Source organism: Protomyctophum bolini (assembly GCF_963924005.1).
Source record: "Protomyctophum bolini genome assembly, chromosome: 19".
NCBI lineage: Eukaryota > Metazoa > Chordata > Actinopteri > Myctophiformes > Myctophidae > Protomyctophum > Protomyctophum bolini.
The window spans coordinates 15,665,368-15,692,820 of NC_137880.1; the positions used below are offsets into that span (position 1 = coordinate 15,665,368).

The 27,453-nt window shown below is 42.6% G+C and overlaps 2 protein-coding genes across 3 annotated transcripts in view; one reads left to right on the forward strand and one right to left on the reverse strand.

Moving 5' to 3' along the window:
* Window positions 1–427: 427 nt before the first annotated feature.
* casp8ap2 (caspase 8 associated protein 2) lies at window positions 428–13,259 on the reverse strand. 2 transcript variants are annotated; one of them, XM_080791148.1, is made up of 10 exons: window positions 12,911–13,259; window positions 10,329–10,411; window positions 10,094–10,165; window positions 9,728–9,828; window positions 9,532–9,606; window positions 9,063–9,178; window positions 6,109–8,828; window positions 2,060–4,871; window positions 1,697–1,796; window positions 428–1,595 (listed from the first exon to the last, which is right to left on the reverse strand). In XM_080791148.1, the coding sequence occupies exons 2-10, from the start codon at window positions 10,366–10,368 to the stop codon at window positions 1,539–1,541; spliced, it is 6,093 nt and encodes a 2,030-aa protein (XP_080647274.1). In that variant the 5' UTR covers window positions 10,369–10,411; window positions 12,911–13,259; the 3' UTR covers window positions 428–1,538. The 2 variants fall into 2 exon arrangements, with proteins under 2 accessions (XP_080647274.1, XP_080647275.1); XM_080791149.1 differs by lacking the exon at window positions 12,911–13,259 and adding an exon at window positions 12,812–12,852.
* A 137-nt stretch (window positions 13,260–13,396) lies between these two features.
* mdn1 (midasin AAA ATPase 1) overlaps window positions 13,397–27,453 on the forward strand; it is an 82,055-nt gene continuing 67,998 nt past the window's right edge. The window contains exons 1-13 of the mRNA XM_080791158.1: window positions 13,397–13,663; window positions 13,958–14,184; window positions 15,475–15,699; window positions 16,246–16,353; window positions 16,846–17,038; window positions 17,302–17,511; window positions 18,423–18,554; window positions 18,933–19,036; window positions 19,919–20,033; window positions 20,796–20,980; window positions 25,050–25,131; window positions 25,990–26,085; window positions 26,602–26,714. Coding sequence (XP_080647284.1) covers window positions 13,568–13,663; window positions 13,958–14,184; window positions 15,475–15,699; window positions 16,246–16,353; window positions 16,846–17,038; window positions 17,302–17,511; window positions 18,423–18,554; window positions 18,933–19,036; window positions 19,919–20,033; window positions 20,796–20,980; window positions 25,050–25,131; window positions 25,990–26,085; window positions 26,602–26,714 — 1,886 coding nt within the window. The 5' untranslated portion in view covers window positions 13,397–13,567. The remainder of the gene's footprint in view (window positions 13,664–13,957; window positions 14,185–15,474; window positions 15,700–16,245; window positions 16,354–16,845; window positions 17,039–17,301; window positions 17,512–18,422; window positions 18,555–18,932; window positions 19,037–19,918; window positions 20,034–20,795; window positions 20,981–25,049; window positions 25,132–25,989; window positions 26,086–26,601; window positions 26,715–27,453) is intronic.

A 27,453-nucleotide genomic window follows, 5' to 3' on the forward strand; every position in this document is an offset into this window, starting at 1 on the left:
TAGTTTGTTGAATACTTTTGATACAGTAATGGTCTTATTTTCTTAAAAGGTATTAGTCATTAAATTGCAACTAACCAGTCATGTGGGGATTTCCGACCCACCACAGGTTGAGAACCACTGGTCTACAAACTCATGTGTCGTGTCGACGTGTGAGCTAGATCGGCTATATTCAGTGAATATTAAGATTATGACATGACCAGAATAGGGACACTAATCTATGCCATAAATCTAATTATGAAATCATGGTATCAAAGTACAAAAGATGGTAAATGCTCATCATGTTAACTTAACCCAGACTTTAAATACAGCAGTCAAAATGTAGCTTCGTTTTGTGGGGCTAACTGGCACACATAGGAAATGCTGCAACACTAATCACAGAAAAGTTACAGTATAAAGTATTAAACCTAGTTAAATAATTTCAAGGATAAATAAATAATTTTTTATTTTCAGTGAAGAAATATGTACAATATTCACATTGTTGCTTCAACATTGTTCACAAATGAAGGAATAATTAAGAAGCAACACATTTATTTCTATTAACATATAGACATGAATTATTATAAGAAAAGATTATCAACCTTCAGCAACACCACACCACACCCCACACACACACACACACACTACACTTTTGTACAGATTGCTTATAAAATAGTATTTTTATGTCATATGTTCCAGACTCCAGACGGTCTGCTAGGGCTCACATCATGAATTCAGGAAAAACCAAGAAAAGAAAAAGTAGAACAGATTTATATTCTTCAAATGAGGCAAATAGATTTAGACACCGTCAAGGTCAACAGAAATTACTTTATGAGTATTGCACAATCTTGAATTATAGAAACCTTTCCGAAAAAACATACGGTAAAAAGGAAACTGAAAAGAAAGAAAAAACAAACACTGCAATAGGGATAGGCTATGTGTTAAAAAGGCTAAGCATGCAAAAAAAAAAAAAAACATTGACTGCAATTATGCAGGTCAAATAGCCCTTTGTGTTGACCTTTTTACCTTGTTTCTTAATTTTCCAAATTTGGAGTAACGTATGTTCCTGCACGTGAACGAAACGGAACACACCTAACATGTAAATAAGAGCCTGTTTGTTATGGTAGCTAGAGGAACAGTCATTCTATTCTCACTGGAAGCGTGTGATTGTAGACCACCAGTGAGTAGGAAACAAATAATCACAGGTGACTGACTTTGCAGAGAGTCTTCTCTCTACAGGATATGGAAAGCATTGACCCATCTGCAATTATCCTGGCCAGAAACTGGCAACTAAGTCTGTCTTGAAAATCAAAGATCACTTGACAGGCCATATGATGATAATGACAATTGCACCATTTCTGTCTACTCACTCAGAGGGGGGCTGTGGACAGTTCAGAAACCTGCATATTGTTTGAACTGACTGCAAATCACCAGAAGGAAACATTTTTGAAGGACCCATATAGAGAGATTGAAAAAGACAAAACATTCCTGTGTGAATGGCCCAATACACTAACATGTTATAATTTAAAACACTTTCACACATCCATTCATTCTCATAGGAATCAGCTCGTCCCTTGCTTCTTAAAAAGCTTCATGAGTTGAGAAAACCTCTCAGCAATCTGAAGAGAAAAAGAAAATAGTTAGGCTAGCTCTCATGAGGACTACAAACGTCAGTATTATCGAGCCATGGAGCCATGAGAATACGCTGTGTCAGACATACCTGACTTGCTGGCTTGTTAAGCTTTTCGCTCAATGCAGAGAATGTTTCTCGTGAAGCGCCTCTCGTTTTGAGGTCAAGAAGAATGGCTCGATCTTCATCTCTTTAAAAACAAGACAGACAATTAGGACTTTTCGTGATGATACTTTGATGTCTTTTTAAAACAATTTTCAAAGAAATTTGATTATTTAGACAAGGCATTTAATGAGCAAAATGGTGTCAGACACTGGACATTTAAAAGGAACCAGGCGGCTATTTGAGGTAGAACTACAATTTCAAAATATACAGTGTATATATGGACTACTTTACTTGATTATTTTAAGCTTCAGAAAACGTTTAAATATGCATAACCAACTGCTCACTAACCTGGTCCATGCCATCACTACTTCTCCCTTTTTCCTGATGACATTCTTGGCTGACAGAGTGTTAGGGGATAGTGGTGGAGATGGGGATTTGTCTCCACTCTTCTCTTTCTTTGAGCTCTTCTTCCCTTTTTCCTTTGGACTTTTGGAGACCTTTGCCTTCTTGTTCTCTTCCTTTTTGTCTCGCTTTGATTTAGATTTGTCTTGGTGGTGCTTCCGTTTTTTTCTTGGGGTCGTTTCAGCCACCAGTGAACGCGGCATTTCGTCGCCTGATGAGTCCAACAGACGTGATGGCGGGACGTTGCTGCTTCGCTTTGATTCTGAGCTTTCTGTGAGGTCGTTCAGGCCATGAGCTGAATGTGGATGAGCTTTAGAGGGGATTTTCGTTTTCCTTGTGGAATCATACGAGACTTTCTCCTCCTTTTTGACCCGCTTTGAGTTCGATTTTTCCTGGTGCTTCTTCCGTTTTTTGCTAATCCCACTAGCCTTTCTGTCACTACTCTCTGGCGTGCTGCATAGGTCCTCTACAATGCACAGGGTTCTTTCGGACATCGTTGAACTCTCCATTTCGTCGCTTGACGAGTCTGAAAAAAGTGGTGGCGGGACTTTGCTGCTTCGCTTTGATTCAGAGCTTTCTGTGGGGATGTTCAAGCTATTAACTGAAGGTGGGAGAGTTCTGGAGGTGCTCTCCATTTTCCCTGAGGAATCGTCTGACGAAACACTTGATGAGGAATTTGTCCTTTTATGAGACGACTCATCTGACGACGGAGGTGGTGAAACACCTTGCGGAGTAGGCGTCTCTCTAGTGTTGGCTTCTTCCTCCGTTAATGTTCGACTCAAGCTGTCGTCAGCGGTGAGGGTGACATCGCCGTCTGTGGCTGCCTGGCGGATCTTCAGGATGAAGTGATCGTTGGAGTTCTCCATCACCACCGCCTGCATCGGCAAGTGAGGCTTGAACTGGAACAAGGGCATGGCTAGCGTCTCCATGGTCATGCTGCTACTGGACGCACAGCTGGAGTTGTCCGAGTCGAGTGCGAGGTGAATGTCCTGCTCCAAGGCGTCCTCGCAGTCCTGCATGGCGTCCTCGCTCAAGTGAGCACTGAGGACGCTCTCTGGAGTGGAAATCAGCTCCATGGTCATTGGATAATCCTGCAGGAAGCTGAGGTGACTGTCAGACTTGAGGGGCGATGGAATAGTAAGAGAGACGGCCAGATCTTCTGCTAGAATGGAAAAGGTCCTCTGTTGCGCCATACTGGACCGTGGCATTGCCGTGCTGATTGAGGGCACCTCTAATAAACAGTTGTCGTCAAACAAAGCCGGATTTAACGGGTGCTGAAATTTTGACTGTGCGGAGAACATCCGGCCTGGCGAAATGCTTGGCCATCTTGCGATAAGTTTGGAGGGAGTGGTGAATTTGGATGGAGAAGTAAATTTAATTGGGGTGGTAATGCTAATGAGACTGTCTCCAGGTAGAGAATCTTTCCTTGGGGTACCGAAGGTCCAGGCAGAACTGGCAGTGCCGTCCCCAGCAGACGCACTACTCTCTAGCAGGTCAGATCCTTGTAACAGACACTTAAATATTTCCCCCATTTGTGAGTCCCTGGCTAGGTTGAATGTTAGGCTGGTCGCTTGCTGTTCCGTGAGTATTTCAAAATCTCCCCTGTCTTGAAAAGAGCTATTTTGAGAGAGAACCAGAGATGTCCTGCTCCTTCTCTCTGGAGTTGTATTAATACTGTTGAATTGCACCAGAGATTGCGTACTAGGCCGAGCCTCAGGATTACTGTCCTTTCCCACCTGGGTCATTCTGATATCTTTACCTCTACTTCCAAGGCCTGTCTTGCAAGGGGCAATGAAATGAGGCGTGATTCTCTTCATGGCGGTTTGAACAGATTTCTTATCCTTTTGTGGACTTCTAAAATTTGGAAGCACACGTGAAGGAGAACGTTTGGGTGCTTTCTTCTTTCTGCTAGGCTCCTTGTCCTTAGTGTTTGCTTTTTCAGGGTGGTTCCCTACTTTTGATGTATGGTTTCCCTCTGTTGGCTTACAATAGCTGACCAGTGTGTCATGAATGTCCTGGAAAAGGTAGTCAAGTTGAACATTGACAAAGTCCCACAATTTCTGCTTCATATTAGGGGGCTGCTGAACAAAGATGCGGTTGACAATACCATTGGTTGACAATTTCTTAAAGACAGTGTTGAACATAATCCGAAGCTTGGATTTCAGCTCTACCACTTGACTGCATATGTTGTCAAGTTTGGCACCATCCACAAACTCTAAAAAAGATGTGTGGTAATTGTCCATTGTTCCATAGAAGGTCTTCTTTGGGAAAGTTTTGTGTTTCTTCATGTACTTTTTTCTCATCTGATAACGCACTGTCTTGAAAGTTTCCATTACTTCTTCCATGCTGGAGAATGGGGTAAAGGAAGCTGTTGGACAAACGATTTTGAAGCGCCTATTAAATGATGTGGGGCTTTCCGTCACGGTGGCCTCAGCGTCACTGCTTTCTTTTGAAACAACCCGTTTGCGGCATATCTTTTTGGAAGACCTAGAGGCCGACTGGGGACTCTCCTCGTCCGTGGTGGGCCTCGCTGCTTCAGGCACCTTGGGAGAGAGAAGAGGAGAAGGTGTAGTAGCTTCTTCCTCACTTCCACTGATGAGCTCTCCTTCCTCCAACTCCATGTCAGCGAGACTGGAAGGAACACCTGAGATATTGTCCGCTTTTTTGTGTGATTCGTGTTTAAGAGAACTTGGATGCTTGTTCTCTTTGTTCACGCCCAACTTTGTGGAATTGACGCCATCCGATGTGCTGGAGAATTCTGCAAAGGGGAGACAAAGACATTATTTTACGTTGGCATCATCAAATGATGTAATAGTACTGCAAAATAACTTATGAGAATGTCTTGGAATGTGGTAGGGTCATGAGTGCCCTCATGAAATTTGGCAAACAAACATCAATATATGATATCAATATTGGCATATTCTTTCTAATCTTCCTCAGTTATATAATTCGAGAATATTAGTATCTCATTCTAATATTTATTTATCCATCCCTTAACAATATTTCTGTTGGTCAGCCCAAATAAAACTTGGATTGCCAATGACGATGACTCCTACAGGCTATTAGGCCAACAATTCCACTTGCACACAAGACATCTCAAATTGAAATGGCCAGATTGCCTAAATAATTTGCATTCAAGCTCATTGAACTGAATCAGATTTTCCTTTACACCAAAAAAAGGATTATCTGAAAGGGGCATTTCATTATTATCTTTTTGTTTTTCGTTTGATTCAATATTTAGATATTCATTCGACCAGCCCCTTGATTATCTACTACTTGCCTATCCATTCAAATTCAGCTAACCAAGTGAGACTCAATGAAAACACATGTCCCATGTTTTATTACATTTTTGTCCAACATTAGAAAATAAAAATTGTGTTTTCAATAATATAACATGGTTAATGTGGAGTTTAATGTTGATCAGGCTTATATAGGAGGGTGGCATGTCTTAGCAAATTAATATTAAAATATTGAATGAAGCAGCTTAAAAACTGTCCGGGGTAGTGTCTTAAAGTGAAACACCCCTGAGCAGCATAAACGGAGGTCACCGTCCTATCAAATAGTAACGCTGGACGCTCAGGGCGGAGATTAATTACAGGACGGAACTTTATTGATATCATAACCGAGCGCACTACTCTACAGGCTGGGAGCGCCTGTTGGGCAACATTCAATGTAATTTCCGGTTGGGACGTCATCCAAAATGCCCCCCATTTTAGTGGATGGGATTGAAAATCTTAAAACGTGAAAAACTTTTTATCTAAATCAATCCGTCCAATTCTAACCAAAGATTATATTTTTGACGGCCCATCGCAGACCCGTCGCTAGTCGCGTTAGAATTAATCATATCTCCCGTTATCGCCTCGGGGGTGTTTTGAAATGTGTTCCGTTGCTGCAAATCACTGGGTGCTCTGATTTAATGGTCCTAAATACCCTCGGGCGTTCGGGGTGTTAACCATATGACCAATATGTCAAAAGCATTTTTTATATTTTGTTACCTTTGTGAAGACTTTTGACATGAGCTGGCTTGCCATGACAGCGCGCCTGACTTCTCCTGGTTTGCTGAATTGGGCTCCGAAGCGGGCTTATGACGTCAGGGATGTGCTTCAGGCTGGTCAGCATGCGCATCATCGAGTCTTCATCATGGAGCAGGGGCACGCAACTGGAAGGCTCAACATTCTTCTCTTTCCCTAGATGACCTTTGCTAGAACTGCAGTCCTTTTTTGGCGTCACAGCAGGAGTGTTTTTGAGAGTTTTTTGCACCTTTTTGGGTGCCATCTCCTCTGTCGTGCTGCTTACTTTGGATACGCCAATGCAGCCCGTAGATGAACTGGGCTCACTTGCAATACTATCGCCATCTTTCCCCATCTGAGTGAAGACATAAATGGCCTCATCTAGACTCACCCTGGCTGTTTTAGGGAGCTCTTCTGGGCTTACCGAACTGGACACAGCATCCACATCTTTGGAACCATCTTCCATGCGTGTTTCTTTCTCGTGATTTGCATTGGATGAAGCAGATGGAGGTGGGGGTTGTTGGCAGACATTGGGCAGGACACAGGGTGAGCTATGTTGAGGTTTTGGGTCGACTTGTTCAGTAGCATCAGAGACTGGATTGTCCTTCGAACACGAGTCAACTGGATCTTCTCTGGCCATATCCACAGGTGGAATTGTGTCAGCTGTAGTTGTTGGGGTCTCCACGCTTGAACTGAGCTCAATGGGTTCAGCAAGGCTGATTATTTGTGGTGAAGTTTTATCATTTTTTGTGGAATTGCAAGTCTTGTTTTCTGAAATGCTTTCACCGTCGCCAGTGAGACGAGTTGTAATCTCTAAACTTCCAGAGTCAACACATTTCTCATCTGCAGCCAAGTCCATATTTGCTATTGTGATTTTTGAGCTACTATGACTATCTGGAACATTTGAGGTTGCATTCTCAGTACATTGATCATCTGTAGCCTTGGACAAAGTAGACACTGAGGTGGTTTTATGATTACGATCCTCAAGTTGCTCACTGACCACATCACTTTCAGTCTGCACTTTGTGCATTTCCAGGGGTGCTTCTTCATCACATTTTGTATCACATTCTTCATCAGCCATTTCAGTAGTAGTTGGAGGTTCGTCACCTTCCACATGCGTCTCCATCTCCAAAACACTGACCTCTGTTTCATCCAACACACACCATTCTTCAATATTAGGCAGGTCACAGTTGTCTAATGGTTCACCTTGTGGCAGTTCATGGGATGGCGCAGTGTCTTGATGGCTGCTGTCTGTGGGTTGCGATGTTTTCTTAATTGGTGAAACGGTGAGGTTCAGTTTTTCCATGAAGCACAATTTCCTGTTTGGACTATTTTCCTCCGCAAAACTTCTCTCTGCCACCTTAGGATCATCTGAATGGCCTTTGTGCCTTTTCTCCTTTTTCTTCCTGTGGTCTTTCATTTTATCTGGGCTGTGCTCTTTCGATCTTTTCTTCTCGCTTTCTCTGCTTCTCCCCGACGAGGTGCTCCTGTGTTCCACCTGCCTGGCATCATCGCCCTGCCCTCGCCTTCTCTCCTCTTTCCTCTGGCGGTCCCGCAGAGGGCTGGCCTCGCTCCTCTGCTTGGTTGATCGCTCGCTGTTTTGATTCAAGCTGGACAGCTTCCGCTCCTTAGAGTCTGTACTAGTACTCCTGCTGTGTCCATCCGCATGCCTGGTTCTTCTGAGATCTCGACTCCTAGCAGTAGCAGAGGAAGATCCACTATGTTCAGCAACGGGCGGTGTGAATTTGGCCTTATCACTTCTAGCAACAGTGTCTTCAGAGAGCTCCTTACATGCTATGCTTTGTAAGCGATCTACCGGTGAGCTTTTAGGCCTCTTGGATCTGTGGAGCAGCTCTTTGTCCGTGTGGTTTCTCCTTGTATGGGACTTCAGGTCATACTTCTCTGCATCCTTCTCTGCTCGATGAGACTTTGTTTTCTCAGGCATGTTACATTCCCTGTTCGGCTCCAGGTTGTCCTTTTCTGCTCGGTGGGACCGGGTTTTCACAGGCATGACACATTCCCCGTCGGGCTGCAGGTTGGCTCTTGTTAGTTTGTGTCTAAGATCTGTCGACTCGGATGTTCTTAGGTTTTTACATTTATCGCCCCAGTGGTTAGGTTGCTTCAGTTTGTCCAACTCGCCGAGTGAAGATGACGAACCACATCTGGATTTGCCAACAGAAGAATCTGCCTGCTTTTCCACAAAAGTATTGTAGTGCTTAGGTTGCTTCAGTTTATCCAACTCGCCGAGTGCAGATGACGAACCGCATCTGGATTTGCCGACAGAAGAATCTGCCTGTCTCTCCACAGCTTCCCTTGATGACCGGGTGTGGGAGTGCGGCCGCGCGACTTTCGCATCGATGCACGAGAGGTCAGGCCGATGAGTAGAGCCTTCCGTTCCTCTACTAGGAGGCTCAGGCAGACTCCTTTGATGTCGCTTTTGCCTGGAGGGTGACGTCGTTGGAGGCGGAGGAGGTGGCGGGGGAGGTGAGGGTGGAGGAGGAAGTGAGGGTGGAGGATCTGATGGTGGCGGAGGAGGCTGAGGTGGACACTGTGGAGGAGGTGGGGGTGGAGCAGCTGATGACAGCAGAGGTGGCTCGGGTGGAGGAGGCTTGCTGGTGGCGCTGGTTGAAGGGGTCATTCTGGTTGAGCCTGGATCCATCCCTCCATTCATACGAGGTTGATAACGAGAATAATCTCTCCCTGAACTGAGGAGACATTGTAACATAGTCAATTAAGAGATAATGAATTAGTGCAGGCAACAAAGGTTGCACGATTATGAAAATAATGTCATCTTGATGAATATAAATCACAAAAGCATTGTAAATGGACGATTTGTACAGACAGTTCCCAGGAGCTAAGAAAAGAAAAATCACATTACAATGTATTCCAATCTCTGATTGCAATGAATTGGGCCACTGTAACATGTTCCCAAAACTTACTTTTTGTTCAACTTCTTAATTTCTTCATCCTTTCTGAACACCTCCTGCCTGGCGGTTTTCAACAGCGCAGAGATGTTCTTTTTGAGGCGGTTGTTTTCAGTGTTCAATCCTGTATTCTACAGAAGGAGAGAACAAGGTGAAAAGTGAGAAATCATGTAAATATTTCAATCACTTAATATACAATATATAACCATATTTTCATACTTTTGTCACACGGTGAAAAGTGAATCTACAAGCCCTCTACTACAATGCATTGTGAGGCACATCAGCCATTTTCACTACTTGAAACACTAAATAATGACACGACCGAACCACTTTCAGGTTGAAAGTGGTTAAATAACATAAATTACCTGCCATTTCTTCTCCAAACACATGTTTCACAGAAGACATTCAACTTGACATAATTACAATTTCTCATGACATTGTTATGATTAGTGCCCTAGGCATGGTGATGAGAAAATAAGCAAACCTTTATTTCCATCTGCGCTAGTCTCTGATGCAGCTCTTCAATGGTTTTATGAGCTGCTTGAAATCTTGCCTTCAACTGGAGAAAAACAAACATATATGATTTAACCTGATTTGTGGTCATATATTAACCTTCTACTAATGCATGTCTTGCCCCTTTGAATCAAATATACCGGAGCAACAATAAATAAATGACAAACCTCAACGTGAGAGGAGTCTCTGCTCTGACCTTCCTCTGCGATCACTTCTTCATATAAATCCATTGACTTGTTCAGCCGAGGAGAGAGGAGAGAAAGCCTCTCTACAATAAAAGAACATCAAACATTTAATTTCACTGATTAATTCTCTGTTAATGTATTCTTTATAAATTAATCACAATTTAGATTGTCTTCAACTAATTTCTCAAAATAGATTAATCAAAAAAATAAAAAAGGGTTCCCACATTCTCCAACAAAAACAGAAATATTTCAGCCCTTTATCAAAGCATCTGAATCTTAAATATTTTCTTGCACAGAAAAAGGTTTGAGCTCCGATAGAGAAAATAGATTAGGTTCCAGTAATTTTACCTGCAACAACGATTGGACTATCCAGCCCAGAATATATATCCACAGAATCCTCATCGGGCATAGTGGTTAGGACTGTATGAAGACAGAGAAAAAAATGTAATAACATAAAGTTGCATGCATTTGACATTGGAACAGTGTAATAAGCCATTTATTATATTGCAAAATGGAATGGTTTCATGCAGGGTTCCGGACCATTACAAACTGAACTAGACAAAGATATAAAAAAAAATCTTACGGCTGTGGACACCATCCATGTCATCGTACATCTCATCCATTCTTTCAAATCTGTCTCTGGTCACTTTACTTCACATGAGGTACCTGGTAAACACAACAGCAGAAAGTGGCCTCATGAGAAAATCCACACTGCACAGTGCACACAAATACAATAGAACAGATTGAAAGATCTGGAATCTAGATCTTTAAAACACTTAGGATGCTATGGACGTGTATACACGTCTTCTCAATTATCATCATTATCATTTTTAATGATAGAAAACGGGATCGCTGTAATCCATTTTTGTCTGGGAGCTCTGCCTTGGTCAGAGCTCCCAGCCATTCACTTCCTTGTTTACGGGCCGACAAATCTTGCTATTATCTCTGAATCTACGGCGCTCTCCATGGTTTTGATCAGAACGCCGACGTTCTGTCCTCATTTCTGACCAAGCATCTCGTTTGGAATATTAACACTTCTAAAGAGAGATCTGACTTGACAGTGCGAGGTAGTAATGGAACATTATACGTCCCAGTCTTGGGGGGAAATAGAAGGCGGGGTTTTTCCAGAGTAAAATGAATCTGCCCATCTGCTTGGCACTCTAGCGCCTTAAAAAAAAACAAAAAAACTCTGGCAGCATTAATATACACATCCTTTGACACCCAGGGGTGTCAAACTCATTTGGTGGTGGGATCAAAGGGTGACTTGCACTCACGTTCAGTTATAGAGCTATGTTTTTCATGTTGTCTGAATCACTGCTACAACTACCGTATGTATATCTCTCTTTTCTATTGTTATCTTGAAGAATAGCTACTTTCATTATTGATGTTTAAGGAGCCCCAATAAACCATTTGAAAGTAGAACAATTCAATTTAAAGTAGGGATGTTGATAGTTAATCGATTAATCGCCTAAATAACTAAATCGTAATTAATCTGAAGATTATACAGTTCAATCATTGGGTGGTTTTCTGTGAATGTAATGCTGTCTGTGTGTGGCCGAGAAACGCACATACAAAGACGCCATTTCCTGGACCTGTTTCGTCAATGGTCAAATAAATATTTGATTGAGGAATATAATATGCCTTTTGTATTAGTGAAGTGATAATATGCCTTATTATCAGCAAAATGTAGATTTGTATGTTAGATATTGAGGGAAATTAGGATTCTCAGTTTTATTATCAACTAACCGGTTAAACGATCGATATTATCGACCTTATCAAGACGTATCAATTAACTATTAATGCATTAATCGATAATTCACATCCCTAATTTGAAGTGAAACATTTACCTCTGCAGTTTATGTTGGGCCAATGTGTGGCTATTCTCAGGTTTCAGCTATAAATCTCTCAGAAAATATTTGGATTTTCTGTCACAATTATTACATAATCGCCTAATAGCAATTATTTTGAGAAAATCACAATTATTTCTTGATTTTGAAATAGCAGATCTACAAGCTCACAATCCGTGGCGATGCGATGTGCATTTATTATTAATTGCCCTTATTTGTGTTACAACTTACAAATAATTGTAATTTGTAAATCTAAATCATGACAGCCCTAATTGTAAATAGGTACACATTTTTATCTAAAGATCTACAATTCTACATCTTCCCCAGGAAAAACACATGGCTGCCGCTGACAGCTCAATTACTGTAGTCTGTGAAAACACAATGTGCGGATAATTCCACCACCCAAGAACAAAGACATTGAATTAACATGAAGAGAACATGTTCAATTGTTCATATAGTAACACAAGATAGTATAACTTAATGTCTGATTCACTAATTCAGTGGTTCTTCTAGGTTCCAGGGACCCTCAGGGTTACTTGAAGGGGTCCCAAGTGGACTGTGGGCTGGGGTAACCTTACAGGTCTGTAACTCTGAGAGTCGAGTGTACACAATGGAACCAAATGGATGAAACGTTTGAGAACCAATCTAATTGACATAGATTGTGTCAGTTTGGAGCATGACAAGCTAGCTTGGCCAGGAATCGGGTATACTTTATTTGTCAACAATGGGATGCTCAGTAAAGTTACTAGTAGTCTACTGTACTCATCCATGTTCTAAACTGAGAGGACTGTGCTAGGCAGTAGCACAGCCACTAATCAGACACAAAGAGATCACCACAGTGCAAGAGAACTTTCACCTAATAACACTTTAGATCCACTTCCGACCTCCGTTTAGTTGTGCGTTATTGTGTCATGCTAGTTTGGAAACAGCCAAGCTTGGCCCACGGCTTGTCAGCTTCATTTTAACGAGGCAAGCTCTAAGTTAGCTAAAGTTACTGTGCAGAACACAAGGCAAGACAAGACAAGACATGTCCTCCATTGATCGGACCTTAATTGCACTTTCAACCTGGCGTGGCGTCGCTATTTTTTGTCATGACATTTTTTATTTATATGCAAACAAACAATAACGAAATTAGCAGCTTTACAAGCTGGTAGATTGGCTGTTGTCGCTAAACATTCTGCAAGTATAACCTATGATATGACTATAAGTGCATGGTAACCTCTGCTCAGGACCCCACCATTATTATGCATTAAAAGTCACCCAAACACACGAGAACAGCACGAAACCACAACGTCTGCATGTCGACCATGGGACTTACTAGTATTCATAATAACAAATGACGATCCAGTTGGCCGTTGTTTTGTGCTATTTATCCGTGCCGTTATTATTGTTTACAAAAGGCTCCGGCTGTCGCGCCAACTCTTCATTGTACAGGAAGTAGCGACTAGCGACATTTCCCGCGGTCTGCTGTCAGCGAGGAGGAATGTTTCTTCCCATCTGGATATTTCCAACCAAAACAAAGACGTTCTAACGCTAAAATACAAGAACCTCGCGCTCTGGTTCTGGTTCTGATCTGATCAGGTGCCACACGAAAATGATCAGACGACGACAAAAGCGTCTAAAGCTTTATAAAAAGGCGTCTTTTCCTTTTTGGGCAGTTGGGTTGCTTCTCCACCAGAGCGAGCTGTAAAACTGAGTGTGTTGTCGCCTGTTCATGGCGTCAGCCCCAACGCGACAGCATCAGATCGACCCGGAAGGGTTTCTGCTCTGCTCACATGTGGGGACAGGGTTTTAACACGGGATAACGTGCTTGTGTGTGTGTGTGTTGTGATCAGACAGAGCAAAGCTAAGCGATGCGCACTCTTTATTCTACCTTACTTCAATAATAGAACAACTTATATCTGGTCGCTCCTGGACAGTCCTTGGTTGTGTAGGTTGTTGGATCGGCTCCTTCCACTGAACGACAAATGTTACGATGGAAAACCTAGAATTGAGCCTGTCATCACTGGGCACCATATCCAGACATGTTGACAAAAGTCACAACGAACTGAGCCAATATTTGGCCAAGCAGGTAAGCTAAGAGCTCTCCCACCGACTTGTTAGGAGCACAATGTTTTTGTTTAGAGCTGTTTCTGTGATTCTGAGCGCATCTTCCATGGTGTATGCACATTTATCCTCCACACACTGATAATGTTAATTTTAATACAAAAAAACATTGTGTCTTTGAATGCATGTTGCAGTGTCGTTTAGGCAGTGAGTGGAAATGAGTCAAAGAAATACAGTTTTTTTGTGCCTGGCTTTGTTTTGTTGTTTTGCTGTGAGCAAACATTAATGTTTCATTCTGGGCCATTTTGACTTGGGTCAGATATGGAGCCAACAGGACAGGCAGTGCATTCTGGGATATCTGGCCAAGTTGCTGCTGGAGAAGGACTACACCTTGCTCATTGCTCGGCATCTTCGACCCCTCCTTCTGGACCTTCTGGAGAGGAACGCAGACCGGGTGAAATCAGGAGGGAGGATCAACCATGATCTCCATGAGCGCTTGTGTGTGGCTCTCAGCAAACTCCTCGGTGTCAGTCCTGATGCTCAGGCGTAAGTTGGACCATGTTCCCCTCACAGTACTACGGTTGGGATCCTTTTAGGATTTTAAACCATTTTGTACTGAGGTCAATAAAAAAGGCTTCTAAATAAAATAAAAATCTGAAAACCCCCATGTTTCTATGTCAGTGGTGCTCAACCTTTTTCATATCAAGGACCCCCATAATTATCTCTATTGGGCCACGGACCCCCATCTCAAAATATGTAGTTCCAGGGACCCCCCAGAAGCAAATATTTTAGTTAAAAATGTTCGCTCTGAAATATATATTCAATGATTTGCGCCACATTTTTAACGACTTTTCAAAAATAGCAAGTGGCGTGCTATGAGCTTGTAGATCTGCTATTTTCAATAGCTAAATTATAACATAATGTTCCTTAAAGCTTCCCTCTTTAACGGTCCGATTCCTTGACGGTTCCCTTAACGATTCCTAGGGGATTGAATGGACCCATGCAGGTCTGTAAATCTGAGGGTCCATTTGGTTCCATTTGTGAATATTGAATATTATTCGGGTATCTCCATATTTCTACTTTTTATGTTTTTTCTCCTGTAAACTAATGTCCTTACTTATTGTCATTGTACAGTGTCACACAAAAGTAGCACAAATATAAACTATTTTAGCTTTGAATCCTGAAAAGTAACAGTTCAGGACATGATACAGTATGACTCTTGAAGTTTCCCCTCCAACAGCAGTGATATCCATATAGTGGTACAGTATGCGACTAGATATTGCCTGGAATCTTATTTCGTTTTAATGGCTGTAGTTCAGTAAGTGATGTAAAATCCCAACATACCTGACTGTTCTAGCTGTTCTGTTATTTGCCTTTACCAGTTATCATATGGATATTATTGATAATGATCAAGAATCTCTTGTACGGTAAATATTTTGTGAAAGCATCAATGGCCATCCCCACAACATCAACGTATTCAGTAAACTAGGACGTTATGTGGACTTCCACATAGTGTAGGAGCGGTTTGTAAAATCCATGTCATCTATCACTCACACACACACACACACACACACACACACACACTCTCGCAGTGTGATCCTGTCATAGACAGCCTCTTGCAAAGTGCAAATTCCGGTCCGTTTCACCTGTAAGTGTCCATCTGGTTTCTATCTGTCAATAATTTAGCTGGGGACCCCTCTTCCACGGGGGTTGAACCGGTTCGGTTCTTTTGTCCCGCCTAATATTGAACCAGTTCAGAGTGATTCCACTGAAAATGAACTGGTTCAGAACTGTAAAAGTTGTTTTTGATTTAATGGGCTCTCTCTCTGCCTCCAGGTTTGCTGCCAGGTACTTCAACGATGCTCCGCCAGTGTTCCAGAGGCTCTTCTTCACCAGTGAGGAGTCTTCCTCTGTCCAGTACGGGCCCAGGAGGATGAAGCTACGTGACCTGATGGGTGCCACCCTGCGCTTCCTCCAGAGTGACTGTGCCAAGTTCCGCGTGCTCTGGGACTGGAGCGCCTGTGTATCCCAGCTACTCACCAGCGATGTCATGGTTCGAGGGTGCGTGGTTGGCTGCTTTAGCTGGGACTTTTCCCTGTTTTTTGTTTTCATTCGTTTCCTTAACCACATTAACCCTGGCGTCCCCATTTTGGACATGTTGTTCATTATTGGCGATGTTGATGCTCAAAAAGCAGCAAAGGCCTACAATTGATACACGTCGGACAGTGAAAATAGCCGATCAACAAGGTCACACTGCAAGGTTTTGGGAGCTTGTAGATTGTCTGTTTTCTTTGTGGATAATGTCTTAGTTGTTGTTTAAATTATTTTTTTTACTTGGCACATATGTACAGTTGTCGTTTTGTTACCATTGTTTTAAATTTGTAGAAAATAGAGGTCCCTTTGTTACACAAAGACATTATTTTTCATCATACAGTATATAGACACATTACATTACATAATATTTATTTTATTCAATCTCACAATGATGATAATCATTACTATTTTATTACTGTCACTGCTATTTAAAATACTGTAATGCGGTAGATTGCTTTAATTTCTTGCTTGTGCAATCAGCTAATACTGATGTCTTATCTTTGTGTCCAACAGGTACACGGCCCATTGTTTAGCCCTCATCTCTCACATGACGGATAATCAGAAAACCATCTTTCTTAAAAAGGTGCTGACGAGCGACGAGATCCTGCACATGAAAATAAAGTACGTTCACACGTTGTAATGGTGGCTTTTGCATCCTGAATGGTGGGCGATAGTAAAGGATTACAGGCTAAAATACTGGCTTCTGGCTACTACTTTTGAAAATGTTCACCTATAATGACCTTTTAGATGAGTCTCAGGGATATTTTATGAGTCCCACTTCAACGACATTAGGAGTCATATTTTGCCATTTTTTACAAATTGCAGCATTTATCTCCCATTTCATTTTATATGGTTATAATGTGGTTATATTCAGAAATGATTATATTATAACTAAAGATAGCAAAATAAACTAGAATAAAAAACAGTACAGTAGTACAGTACTGCATCCCGTGGATGCAGAGGTCGTTGTTTTATTGCGTCCCTTAAATATAAACTGCGTTTTGGGATGCAAAATGCACCCTATTTTAATTTCTGTATAGCTTTTATAATCGATTAAATTGCTTGCACCCCTCATTTCTATGGTGGTCATGAGTGCTTTCCATCCGTGTCCAGGTCTTTGGAAGAAACCCAGCAGTTGGAGGTAGAAAAGGCTCTGGTGTTGGCCAATCAGGGCTCGGTGATGTGGCGCCATGAGAAAGCCAACAAGTTCACCCGAGGTCAGGTGGTGTCGGAGGACCTGTCGCAGAATGTCGTGGCGGTGTGCGGCGTGGTACTGCCCAGGATATCACCTAGACACACAGAGCAGGTCTGTGCACACCATGTGAATTTGAATAGAAGACTTGTTGTTATACCTAAGTATGAAATATGGTTAAAATTGTTAAACTGTTTGTGGTGCTGCATTAACTAATGCTGCTGGGTACCCCCCGGAACCCCTTCAAGAACCCCACTGCTCTATTTTATACTTGGGCAGACAGGCATATGACACTGTCTGTGAAAAATCTACAAGCACCAATCCACTATGCCATCAGCAAGTAGTGTTTTTGAATTGACATTGTACATTCTCTGTAGATTAATCCAAGGGATCTGGTGCTTGTGGACTCGACGTGCCGTAATCTAAGGAGACTGGCGCTGGCAGTGGCCTCCCAGAAAGCCGTCCTCCTTGAGGGTCCTATTGGATGTGGTAAAACCGCCCTGGTTGAGTTCATGGCTGCCGTCACAGGACACACCAAAGCTACAGAAATTCTCAAAGTCCAACTCGGGGATCAAACCGACAGCAAGGTACAGTAAAAGGAACACTGAAACCATGTCGGACTACACCATCACATCCTCTGTGTTCATTCAATGTAACTCTGACAGTGTTCAATGGAACAAAATGGACCATAATGGGTAATATTCTTCCATTTGGGCATTCTTCAATTGCACACCCCATGAAGCCTTGAATTCATGGATACTTCTTTGTTTTTGTCGCATTCCTAAGCCAATAATTTGTTGACCGTATCAAAGACTCAGTAGGAGTTTCATAATAGCCCCATGGACTCAATTGAGTCTCTTACCAGAGACTTTGCCGGTCTCCAAATGATTGGCTTAGGTGTGACGAAAAAAGAATGAATTCAAGCCAAGGTTTCATGGGGTTCATCTAAGTTCTTATGGAGGATGCAATCAAAAAGTACAGTAGTCTGCCTGATGAGTTTGTAACAAGCGGGTTGCCGGGTCAAGACCTGTTCTTTGTGTAACAAGTGTATTGTACCGGTGTGTTCAGAGCCAGTTTCTACAACCCATAGACTCTGGTTTAAACCACACCACAGAGCAGCAGGATGGTGCAACACACCAGACCACAGTGTCTCCACAGTGGCTGGACCTGCACTGCCATACAATAAAACATTTTCAAGACCGGCAGAATATCCTCCTACTGACCGATGACCCGGTCATCAAGTGTAACTGATAAAATAAGTGGGCAAACTACTCCTCTTTAAAGGGGTTGTGAGTGATATCCCTGCCATGGACGGAGTTCTATGTCAAGTCTAATCCAACACTTCACCACCAATGACAGAGATCTCCGTCATGTGGTCTTTTATGATATATCCTCACTGCCAAAAACACTGGCAGTGGCGGAAGAATTAATTAATTTATACCTGCAAGTTAATGTGTTAACTGAGCAGTATTTATCAGTGTATGTTGCTGTGTTGCAGATGCTGCTGGGGATGTACCGGTGCACAGACATACCCGGGAAGTTTGTGTGGCAGCCTGGGACCCTGACGCAGGCTGTATCCAAAGGACACTGGATCCTTCTGGAAGACATTGACCACGCACCACTGGATGTGGTCAGTAACTACACACTGTGAAATCCTCACTGCTCATTTAACTCTGAGAGGGTAACATGCAAAGAGAATTAGAGCAGAAATATGTTCATCTCAACTAAAGAAGCATTTTGGGGCTTTTTATGCCTTTTATTGATAGTGACCGTAGACTGACAGGAAAAGGGGGAGAGAGAACGCAGCGAAGGCCGCCGGGCTCGGGAGTCGAACCCGCGGCTGGTTTGGCAGCCTAGGTGCCCAGACAGTTGAGCTAACCTCCCGGGCCAAGAAGCATATTTCTAGGATGATATAGAATCTAGTATTATGCAGAAGTATTCTCTTTGTCATCCTACACCTCTTACTTACTATTGGAACAGCGTTTCATTTTAATGATCATCTCTACAGATCTCTGTGCTGCTGCCTTTGATGGAGAATAAAAAGCTGATGATTCCAGGACGGGAGGATTGCATCGACATTGCTCCTGGATTTCAGTTCTTTGCAACACGGAGGTAAGAATGTCACTTTGATTTTTGATTATTCTGATTGACGACTTATGGCCTACTTTGTTATGGTACTACAGTACAACCATATGAATATTATATCCATATCATGATATTGTCGGTGATTTTGGATATTGTACTATGGTACAATGGTACGCTATCGGCAGATACTCAAAATCAAATGATCGGAATCGGATCGGGAGCAAAAGAAAAACGTGATTGCGACATCCCTACAACGCATCCTGACTTGTTGTGCGGTAGAGCTGCTATATACAGTAGAAAGAGAACGTGACGTCATACCATTGAAAGCAATAGCTGAAAAGCCTCACGATGGTGCCACCTGTCAGGGGTCACTGATAATTGATTAAATCTACTAGCCTGATTAACATTTGCACACCTACTGTAATTGAGAATGTCTACTGTGTTTGTATGGTAGGATGTACTACAGTGGAGGGAGTTGGTAATGTCTACTGTGTTTGTATGGTAGGATGTACTACAGTGGAGGGAGTTGGTAATGTCTACTGTGTTTGTATGGTAGGATGTACTACAGTGGAGGGAGTTGGTAATGTCTACTGTTTCTATGGTAGGATGTACTACAGTGGAGGGAGTTGGTAATGTCTACTGTGTTTGTATGGTAGAATGTACTACAGTGGAGGGAGTTGGTAATGTCTACTGTGTTTGTATGGTAGGATGTACTACAGTGGAGGGAGTTGGTAATGTCTACCGTTTGTATGGTAGGATGTACTACAGTGGAGGGAGTTGGTAATGTCTACTGTGTTTGTATGGTAGGATGTACTACAGTGGAGGGAGTTGGTAATGTCTACTGTGTTTGTATGGTAGGATGTACTACAGTGGAGGGAGTTGGTAATGTCTACTGTGTTTGTATGGTAGGATGTACTACAGTGGAGGGAGTTGGTACAGACCTCAGAGCACCCATGCAGCTCTCCTGGACAAGTACTGGACCAAGCTCCAAATGGGCAACATGACACGAGATGAGCTGAAAAAGGTTTGACTTTGAACACAAGGCCTGTTCTGGGAAACATACATTATTGAAGTTTTTCTTTTTTTCCTTCTTTTTTTATAAAGCATTGGTTTTTAAACATTTTCATGTCAAGGAGTCGGACCGCCAAATTGTATTTAGCCTTAGACCGCCATTTGAAATGATTTTGATAAGAAATTGTGCTAATTGTTTTCAAGATGTTTCAAAATGGCTGAAGATCTGAGTGACAGTGACTCCTGTCAGGAAGGGAATCCTCGTCGCTTGCTTTTACTCTGTAAAGCCCCCCCCCCCCCTTCCGTTCCGAAAAAAACAGAGACATATTTTTGCTTGCTCTCATTACGATAAAAATCGCTAAATAATCCCTCGTTCATATTTTGAACGAGAGGCGGGTCAGAAATGAAGACCTTAGTATATCTATCTGATCAAAACGGAAAGCTCCCTAGATTACGAGATACGAGGGATTCTTTCTGCAGGGAAGTGAACAGGTGTGCGAAGAGCAATGAGTATGGTGGCCTTGCAATTATTTTTAATTTTTCTCTCGTTTGATATCAAAATGCGTCGTCGGTTGGATTAGTTATGACGTGCCCACACGTCGTACGGTCTGAACCAGTTAAAAGCCTAATCGTTGAAACCCTCCAGATGATCCCACTTTCTGTGAAATGTATCCTCTTGTTAAGTATGAATGTTAGTTTTTCCATGACATATATTTCCCCATTAATGTCCATCCAATGAGCATACGTTGGTTTAATGGTTTGTTGCTGTGTGTAGGTGTTGTGTAGCCGGTATCCGAACCTGGCCGTGGTGGCAGACCGTCTCCTGGACATCTACTGCCAGCTGACGGGAGACAGACACCCCGAGCAGGAGCCTAGCCTCCTCCAGCCCCCTGAGGCGGACCAGCAGCCCACACAGGACAGCAAGACCATGTCGCTGGAGGGCCGAGGCCTGTCACTGAGGTGATGCACTGCTCAATATTAACTTACTGTTAACCACATGAACCCTATTCTATTCAAACACTATGGTATTTAAAACACTTCAGGGATAAAATGGTCTCAAGCACGAATGAGGAGCATGCCTGTAAAGCAGAGTTCACAAAAGATAGAAATGTCCATGAATTCAACGTATCGTTCATTGTGCCAGGAGTTGATGGACAAACAAACAGTTATTTGAAGTATGGTTCAGCTGATCTTTTACTGAATCTTAGGATATTTAGTGGCCTTTGTCAAGATGATTTAATGTGACTTTCTTCTGTTCATTGTCTTTCTGTGAAAGATATCGTTCATCTTTCTTTGTTTAGTCTGTTTTGCAGATCGAGCCAGAGGCTCAGCATGCAGTGATAAAATGCAATAATACAACTTTGTACAGAGTAGACCATATGAAAGAACGCTGAAGGGCTTATGAAATACGGTACTTGTTCTCAAAACAAAAAGATCAAGAAGCAAGAAACAGTTAAACACAAGGCAAACAGCATTTCACACAGCATTGAATCACAACAAAACGCATAAAAAAATAAATGGAATTGAACTGTCATTAAAGGCCAAAGGTTGTGAACATGTAGATTACCGGTAGCTGTTTTCGTGTAACGTGTCTCACAACAAAATTGGGTAAAAAGTTTAAGTGAAATTAATTGGTGTCTCGTCCTGGAATTGTCACAATGATTGCACCCACTGACCTGTTAACATGGGAGAGTCTCTTCCCGGTGTTTCTGTGAGGTTTGGGTTATGGTTATGGCATAGTGTTTGTGAGTTTAGGGGTAAGGTTAGGTTTTGGCACTTGTGTTAAGTTAAATGTTAGGGTTTAGGCACAACCTGGGCGACACACCAATGAAAGAGGGAGTCCCCTGTTAACATATCCACTGTGTTTATACTGCACATGTCTCTGATGTGTGTCAGTGTGCTAATGGTACATTAACAGGGCTCTAGCCACCAGCCAAGTGCTGGTAAACATTGACCGTTGTCCATTCCCAGAGTGTTGTCACTCTGGAGGCAGGCTAGGTCATCTTCAACCAACGTTTTCCATATTATGTTGCTGGCTAAGAAGTGTGCACGTGGAGATTGATTAGCTGTTTCATAAAGGCCACCCATGTTGACACGCTGAAAGTCACTGACGCAAGCGTCACTGAAGCGTGTCATTTTGGTGGGTCTGCGCCACGTGTGGACATGTCAAAAGGTTTTGAACTTTTGACATGTCCAAATGACGTCTCCAGTGAGGCTGCATAAATGTAAACAAAAAAAAAGTGTTGCGTTTGATAAAGCATGAATCTGACACTTGCAGTGTGTCAGGGCTTTAAACATTTCATAACGTACAGTAGCATGCTCCCAACTGGCGTATACTTTTTGAGTGCCCTTACGGAGCTGTGTGTGTGGCTGCCTGGCGGGCTGGCTAGCCGGGTGCCTGGGTCTGAGCACGAAAATAGCATGGTTGTTTTTCACCACCTGTGCGCAACCTAACACACACACACAAACACACACGTACAATTAACTGTATATATATGATGATTTTGGGTGTGCCAGTACAGTACAGTACAGTACAGTGACAGTACAGTACAGTAGAGGGACCCCCACGCGGTAACTGTAATTTCTCAAACGTTTCGGACGTGGGGCGCCTCGCCGGAATCGGCCCGGCCCCTTTGGGCGTGTTCCTGGGGACCTGGGTGTTCTGGGGACCCCTCTGGGGACTCCCCGTGGACCCCCGAAGACCCCCACATGGTAACTCTTATTTCTCTACCGTTTCGGACGTGGGACGGCTCGCCGGAACCGGGCTGGCACCCTGGCTGTGGTCCTGTGGGTCTGGAACTTCCGGGGACCCCCCCACGGAGTTGCACTACTCACTTCACACGGGTGTGATTTCTTTGCTCCTGAGTTAAAACACCTCTAGTCTGTGCACCTTCTTCTACACACACTGTGCACTATCTACATCACTGATCCCCCCCCAGAGGTCTTTGAGAGAGTTGCGGTGGGTCCCCACTCCCCAGCTAGATGATCGAAACAGATTTACGGGTCTGTAATTCAGAGAATTAAATTGACCCTGAGGATTTTACAATGTAGATTGGGCTTCCAGAGATAAAAATAATCACACCCATGTGTGAGGGGCGCTCTTATCATCGTACATGTATATTTGCTCAGACTATGACATAAATTCTCCATTCATTGTCAATGGGAATTTAATGTTTGTGTAAGACAAAAATAGACGAGTTGCTCAGAAACATGACGTAAATTCTCAATTCATTGTCAATGGGAATTTAATGTTTTGTGTAAGACGAACATCTAGCTGAATATATAGGAGGGGCTAGCGCCCCTTCAAACCGGGGGGCCCTGCAATTCAAAAAGGTTGAGAATCACTGGATTAAACTACAGACCACCTTGACCCTATTCCTGTCCAATCTGTCCCCTGGTGAGACCAGCCAGCCAGCCGGTCAGTGTTGTGGATTTTAATTAGCTGGCCACTGGGCTGTGCTGGCGCTCGATGGCCCATTGATCTGGAGGGCGTGGGGTTCACACCCACAGACCAGCACGGGAGGTTGGGAGGGTCAACCTCATTAGATAAATTGATAACAGCCCCCTCACCTGGGGGAAGCATGCCACTACACATCTGCATCAACCGCTCTTTAAGCCATAATAATAATTTATTATTTTAATACATCAAACATAAAGCACTTTCCTAGGTTGTCAGTGAAACTTAACCATCTCCATGAGGTGAAGGTGAGTAATCGATAGAAAGAAAAGTCATTTTGGCAGTGAACTATCCCTTCAAGGATATTTTGATGCCAGCACTTTTAATCAAATACTGTACCTTGCAATAGCGTTTTTCCACATGGTGTGGTACTGATACTTTTAATGCAGTGTAAAACCTGAGTCCTTCTCCCACCACTGGTTGCATTCATGAAGGATCGATGTGTCGACAGTTTTCCATACCAATGCTCTTGGCTTCAACAGCGTAGCTTACTGTATACAGTATGTTATTCATGGATCAATGCAATTAACTTCCATACTGGATTCTTTCCAGCTTATGTGGGTCATCATTAGGATCAGTTTTGCTGGCTGGATTTAGCTCTGCATTCGCTCAATGTTTTACATTCACTTATTGTGTAAAAGTGATGCATTTTGGTGTGTAGTTTTTACATCGTTAACCCATTAAGATCTGAGGCCAAATAACCAATTTTGACCTGAGATCAGATTCTAAAAATGCCTTCTATGTCCTGACAGTTTTCTGAAAAAGCTATGTTTCTATGTCAATGGTTCTTCGATTAAAAAAAAATATAGTGTGTGTGTGTGTGTGTGTGTGTGTGTGTGTGTGTGTGTGTGTGTGTGTGTGTGTGTGTGTGTGTGTGTGTGTGTGTGTGTGTGTGTGTGTGTGTGTGTGTGTGTGTGTGTGTGTGTGTGTGTGTGTGTGTGTGTGTGTGTGTGTGTGTGTGTGTGTGTGTGTGTGTGTGTGTGTGTGTGTGTGTGTGTGTGTGTGTGTGTGTGTGTGTGTGTGTGTGTGTGTGTGTGTGTGTGTGTGTGTGTGTGTGTGTGTGTGTGTGTGTGTGTGTGTGTGTGTGTGTGTGTGCGTGCGTGCGTGCGTGCGTGCGTGCGTGCGTGCGTGCGTGCGTGCGTGCGTGACGTGCTATGAGCTTCTTATATCTGCTATTTTAGAATAGCCAAAGTATAAAATAGAATATGAAATGACAGATTCTTTCCCGGTTTTATGTGAAAACCTGGCATCTCCATTTTAGGCATGACATTATACGCATTATTTGTTTTTACATAAAACAAATCTAAAATCGCAGCTCCACAACCGCAGACGTGTCACAGCTTGTAGATTGTCGCTGTTGTATGAAGTATATTAAGTGGCAAATTATGTCATTAAAATTGCCCAATGTTCTCCAAATTATCACCTATCCAGCTATGGACATGATGCTTCTTTGAATACATGAAATGTACAGTATGTTCATTGCATTCAGTATATTGATGATGCTATTAACTTGATGTCCCAGATACAGTTTCCTGAATAGTAATGTCAAACCTGTTCCCACTATGTGTGCAGAGACCTGTTGAAGTGGTGTGAAAGGATGAGCAGCAGCTTTGACAACAGTGCATCAGCTACAGCACAACATGTCTTCCTTGAAGTAAGTCACCATTTCGTGTAAGATTGTTTGGGCATGCCGTTATTGTCAAAAGTTTGTAATTTTCAAAGCACTGAACTGTTTTAGCTATTAAAATAATTTTAATAATAACCATTTTGCCATAGAGTTAGACTATGGCTATTTGGGGCTGCTTGACATCAAATGGGAACGTTTAGGGGACCCTGTACTACACCACTGTACTGCAATCCTCAGTTTATCAAGTGTTTTTTTTAAATAATTTCTTGTGTCAAGACTCAAGAATATCTGAGGCAGAAAATCTGCATTTTATCCAATATATCGAGCAGTGCGCCAGGTGACGACGCCATGCTATAATGACAGATTAGTATCATTGTTACGACCTTATATGGAGTCTAGAGGCTAAGTAACGCATATATAACTAAAGTACCACAAACCAGAGTAACCAAAAAAGTGAACATTTATTAATACTCGAAAGCAGGCAAAGCAGGCGTGTGTGTGTATACGCGTAAACGCGCACAAAATCGCCCGGTGTAGCGTGGTGTCAAGCAAACAAAAATTACAATCTAAGCTCCCTAACTAAACATAAGCAAAGTAAAAAATGGATGAAATGGCAGCACACCCCTACCAAGCTTCCCTTAGTCTTTACTTTCAGTATTAAAGTTACCTTATTAAGCACTTAGCAGCATTAAGGCATGGCACACAGCCTACAGACTTAGAACACAGGATTGAAATGCTAGCTACAAACAAAGGTTTCAGCACATGGAGGTGACCCATGGCAAATGGGCTGAAGTGGTGTTCATCTCAGGTCTTTATCCTGGGCTGATAACAATCCTGATAATGCATTAATGAACCATTCTGACCTTTACTGTTTTACTTTGCTAGGCTCTTGACTGCTTCACAGCAATGTTGTCTCGTCCAGAAAGTCGCCTTCGAATGGCCGAGGTCATCGGAAGCAAGCTCAACATCTCCAAAGAGAAGGTACAGCAGTAAAACTTGGTTCACATGTCGAAGAATCACGACCGGACGAAACCTTGCTCGTCGCGATTAGCCGAGTTTATGCTTGCAACCAGTATCTCCCAAAAGTGTAGTTTTCAACTTGTGTTGTTTACCATTTCCATATGTAGCCAGTGGGTTTCAACCATTTTCATATCAAGTTCCATTATTTATTTGGCAGAGACCACAATCTTTTTTCATCGTATTTGTTTTTCTTCACGTCATGTGGACAGAAATTAACAATGCTGTCCTCGAGCTACGTGCCGGCACATAGGCTACAAACATCTATTAACATGTAGTACTGTATGTCTGTGTGTGTGTAAATGCTGTACATTGAACATAATTTCTTTTTTAGGCTTGCCTTTCTGCACACAGCATTAATTGCCTTGTTTTGGAAGCCATCTAGAACACATTTTGCCCCGCCATTGATTATGCGATGGATTAATCCATCTGAACACAAAATGATCCCGACTGCTGTCTGTACTGCTGTTTTGCCTGTAGGCCCAGCACTTCTGCCAGATGTACCAGCCTGGCATCTCTCTGACGGAGCTGGAGGTCTCGGTGGGCAGAGCGACTCTGGAGCGGAAGCAGAGCGAAGCCGTGTCGCTCTTTGTGTGAGTGTCAGTGGTGGAAGAAATACTCTGTTACAAGTAAAAGTCCAGAATTCTAAATATGCTTGAGTAAAAGTACAAAAGTATTGGCATCAAAATGTACTTAACGTACCAAAAGTAAATGTACTCATTATTTATGCAGAATGTCTCATTTCAAGTTCTAAAATGCCTAAAAATCTTCTGAAAATAGCAGATCTACAAGCTCACAATGTGTCACCCTGCAACACATTGTGAGCTTGTAGAATGTAGATCGTCTATTTTCAAATGGATGAAATGTATATATCGCTGAAGTGTTTACTGTATGTTTTGTAATAATAATCAAAATCTACAAAGTAACTACGGTAATAACAAAAGTTTTCAAATAAATCTAGTGGAGTAAAAGTAAAATATTTGCCTCTGAGATGTAGTGGAGTAGAAGTAAAAGTACTGGATATTGGAAGTACAAATAACTCAAAATTGTTCTTAAGAACAGTACTTAAGTAAATGTACTTTGTTACTTTCCACCACTGGTAAGTGGGGCAGACGCTCCCTACAGTCATCCCCCTTTTCACCTCTTGCTTATTAGGCTGTGCCCACATTAGATCTACTGATAGACCCCCTGCTGCTGGTCAAATGAATACACATGGCATGGATTTGAAATCGCATTATGGCATACAAACCCCACCCCCACATGGTCCTGGCTCTTAGCTTTTAGCGCCGATCCAAAAAATACGGGTCGCTTCTAGCCATGCTCCAGTCAATA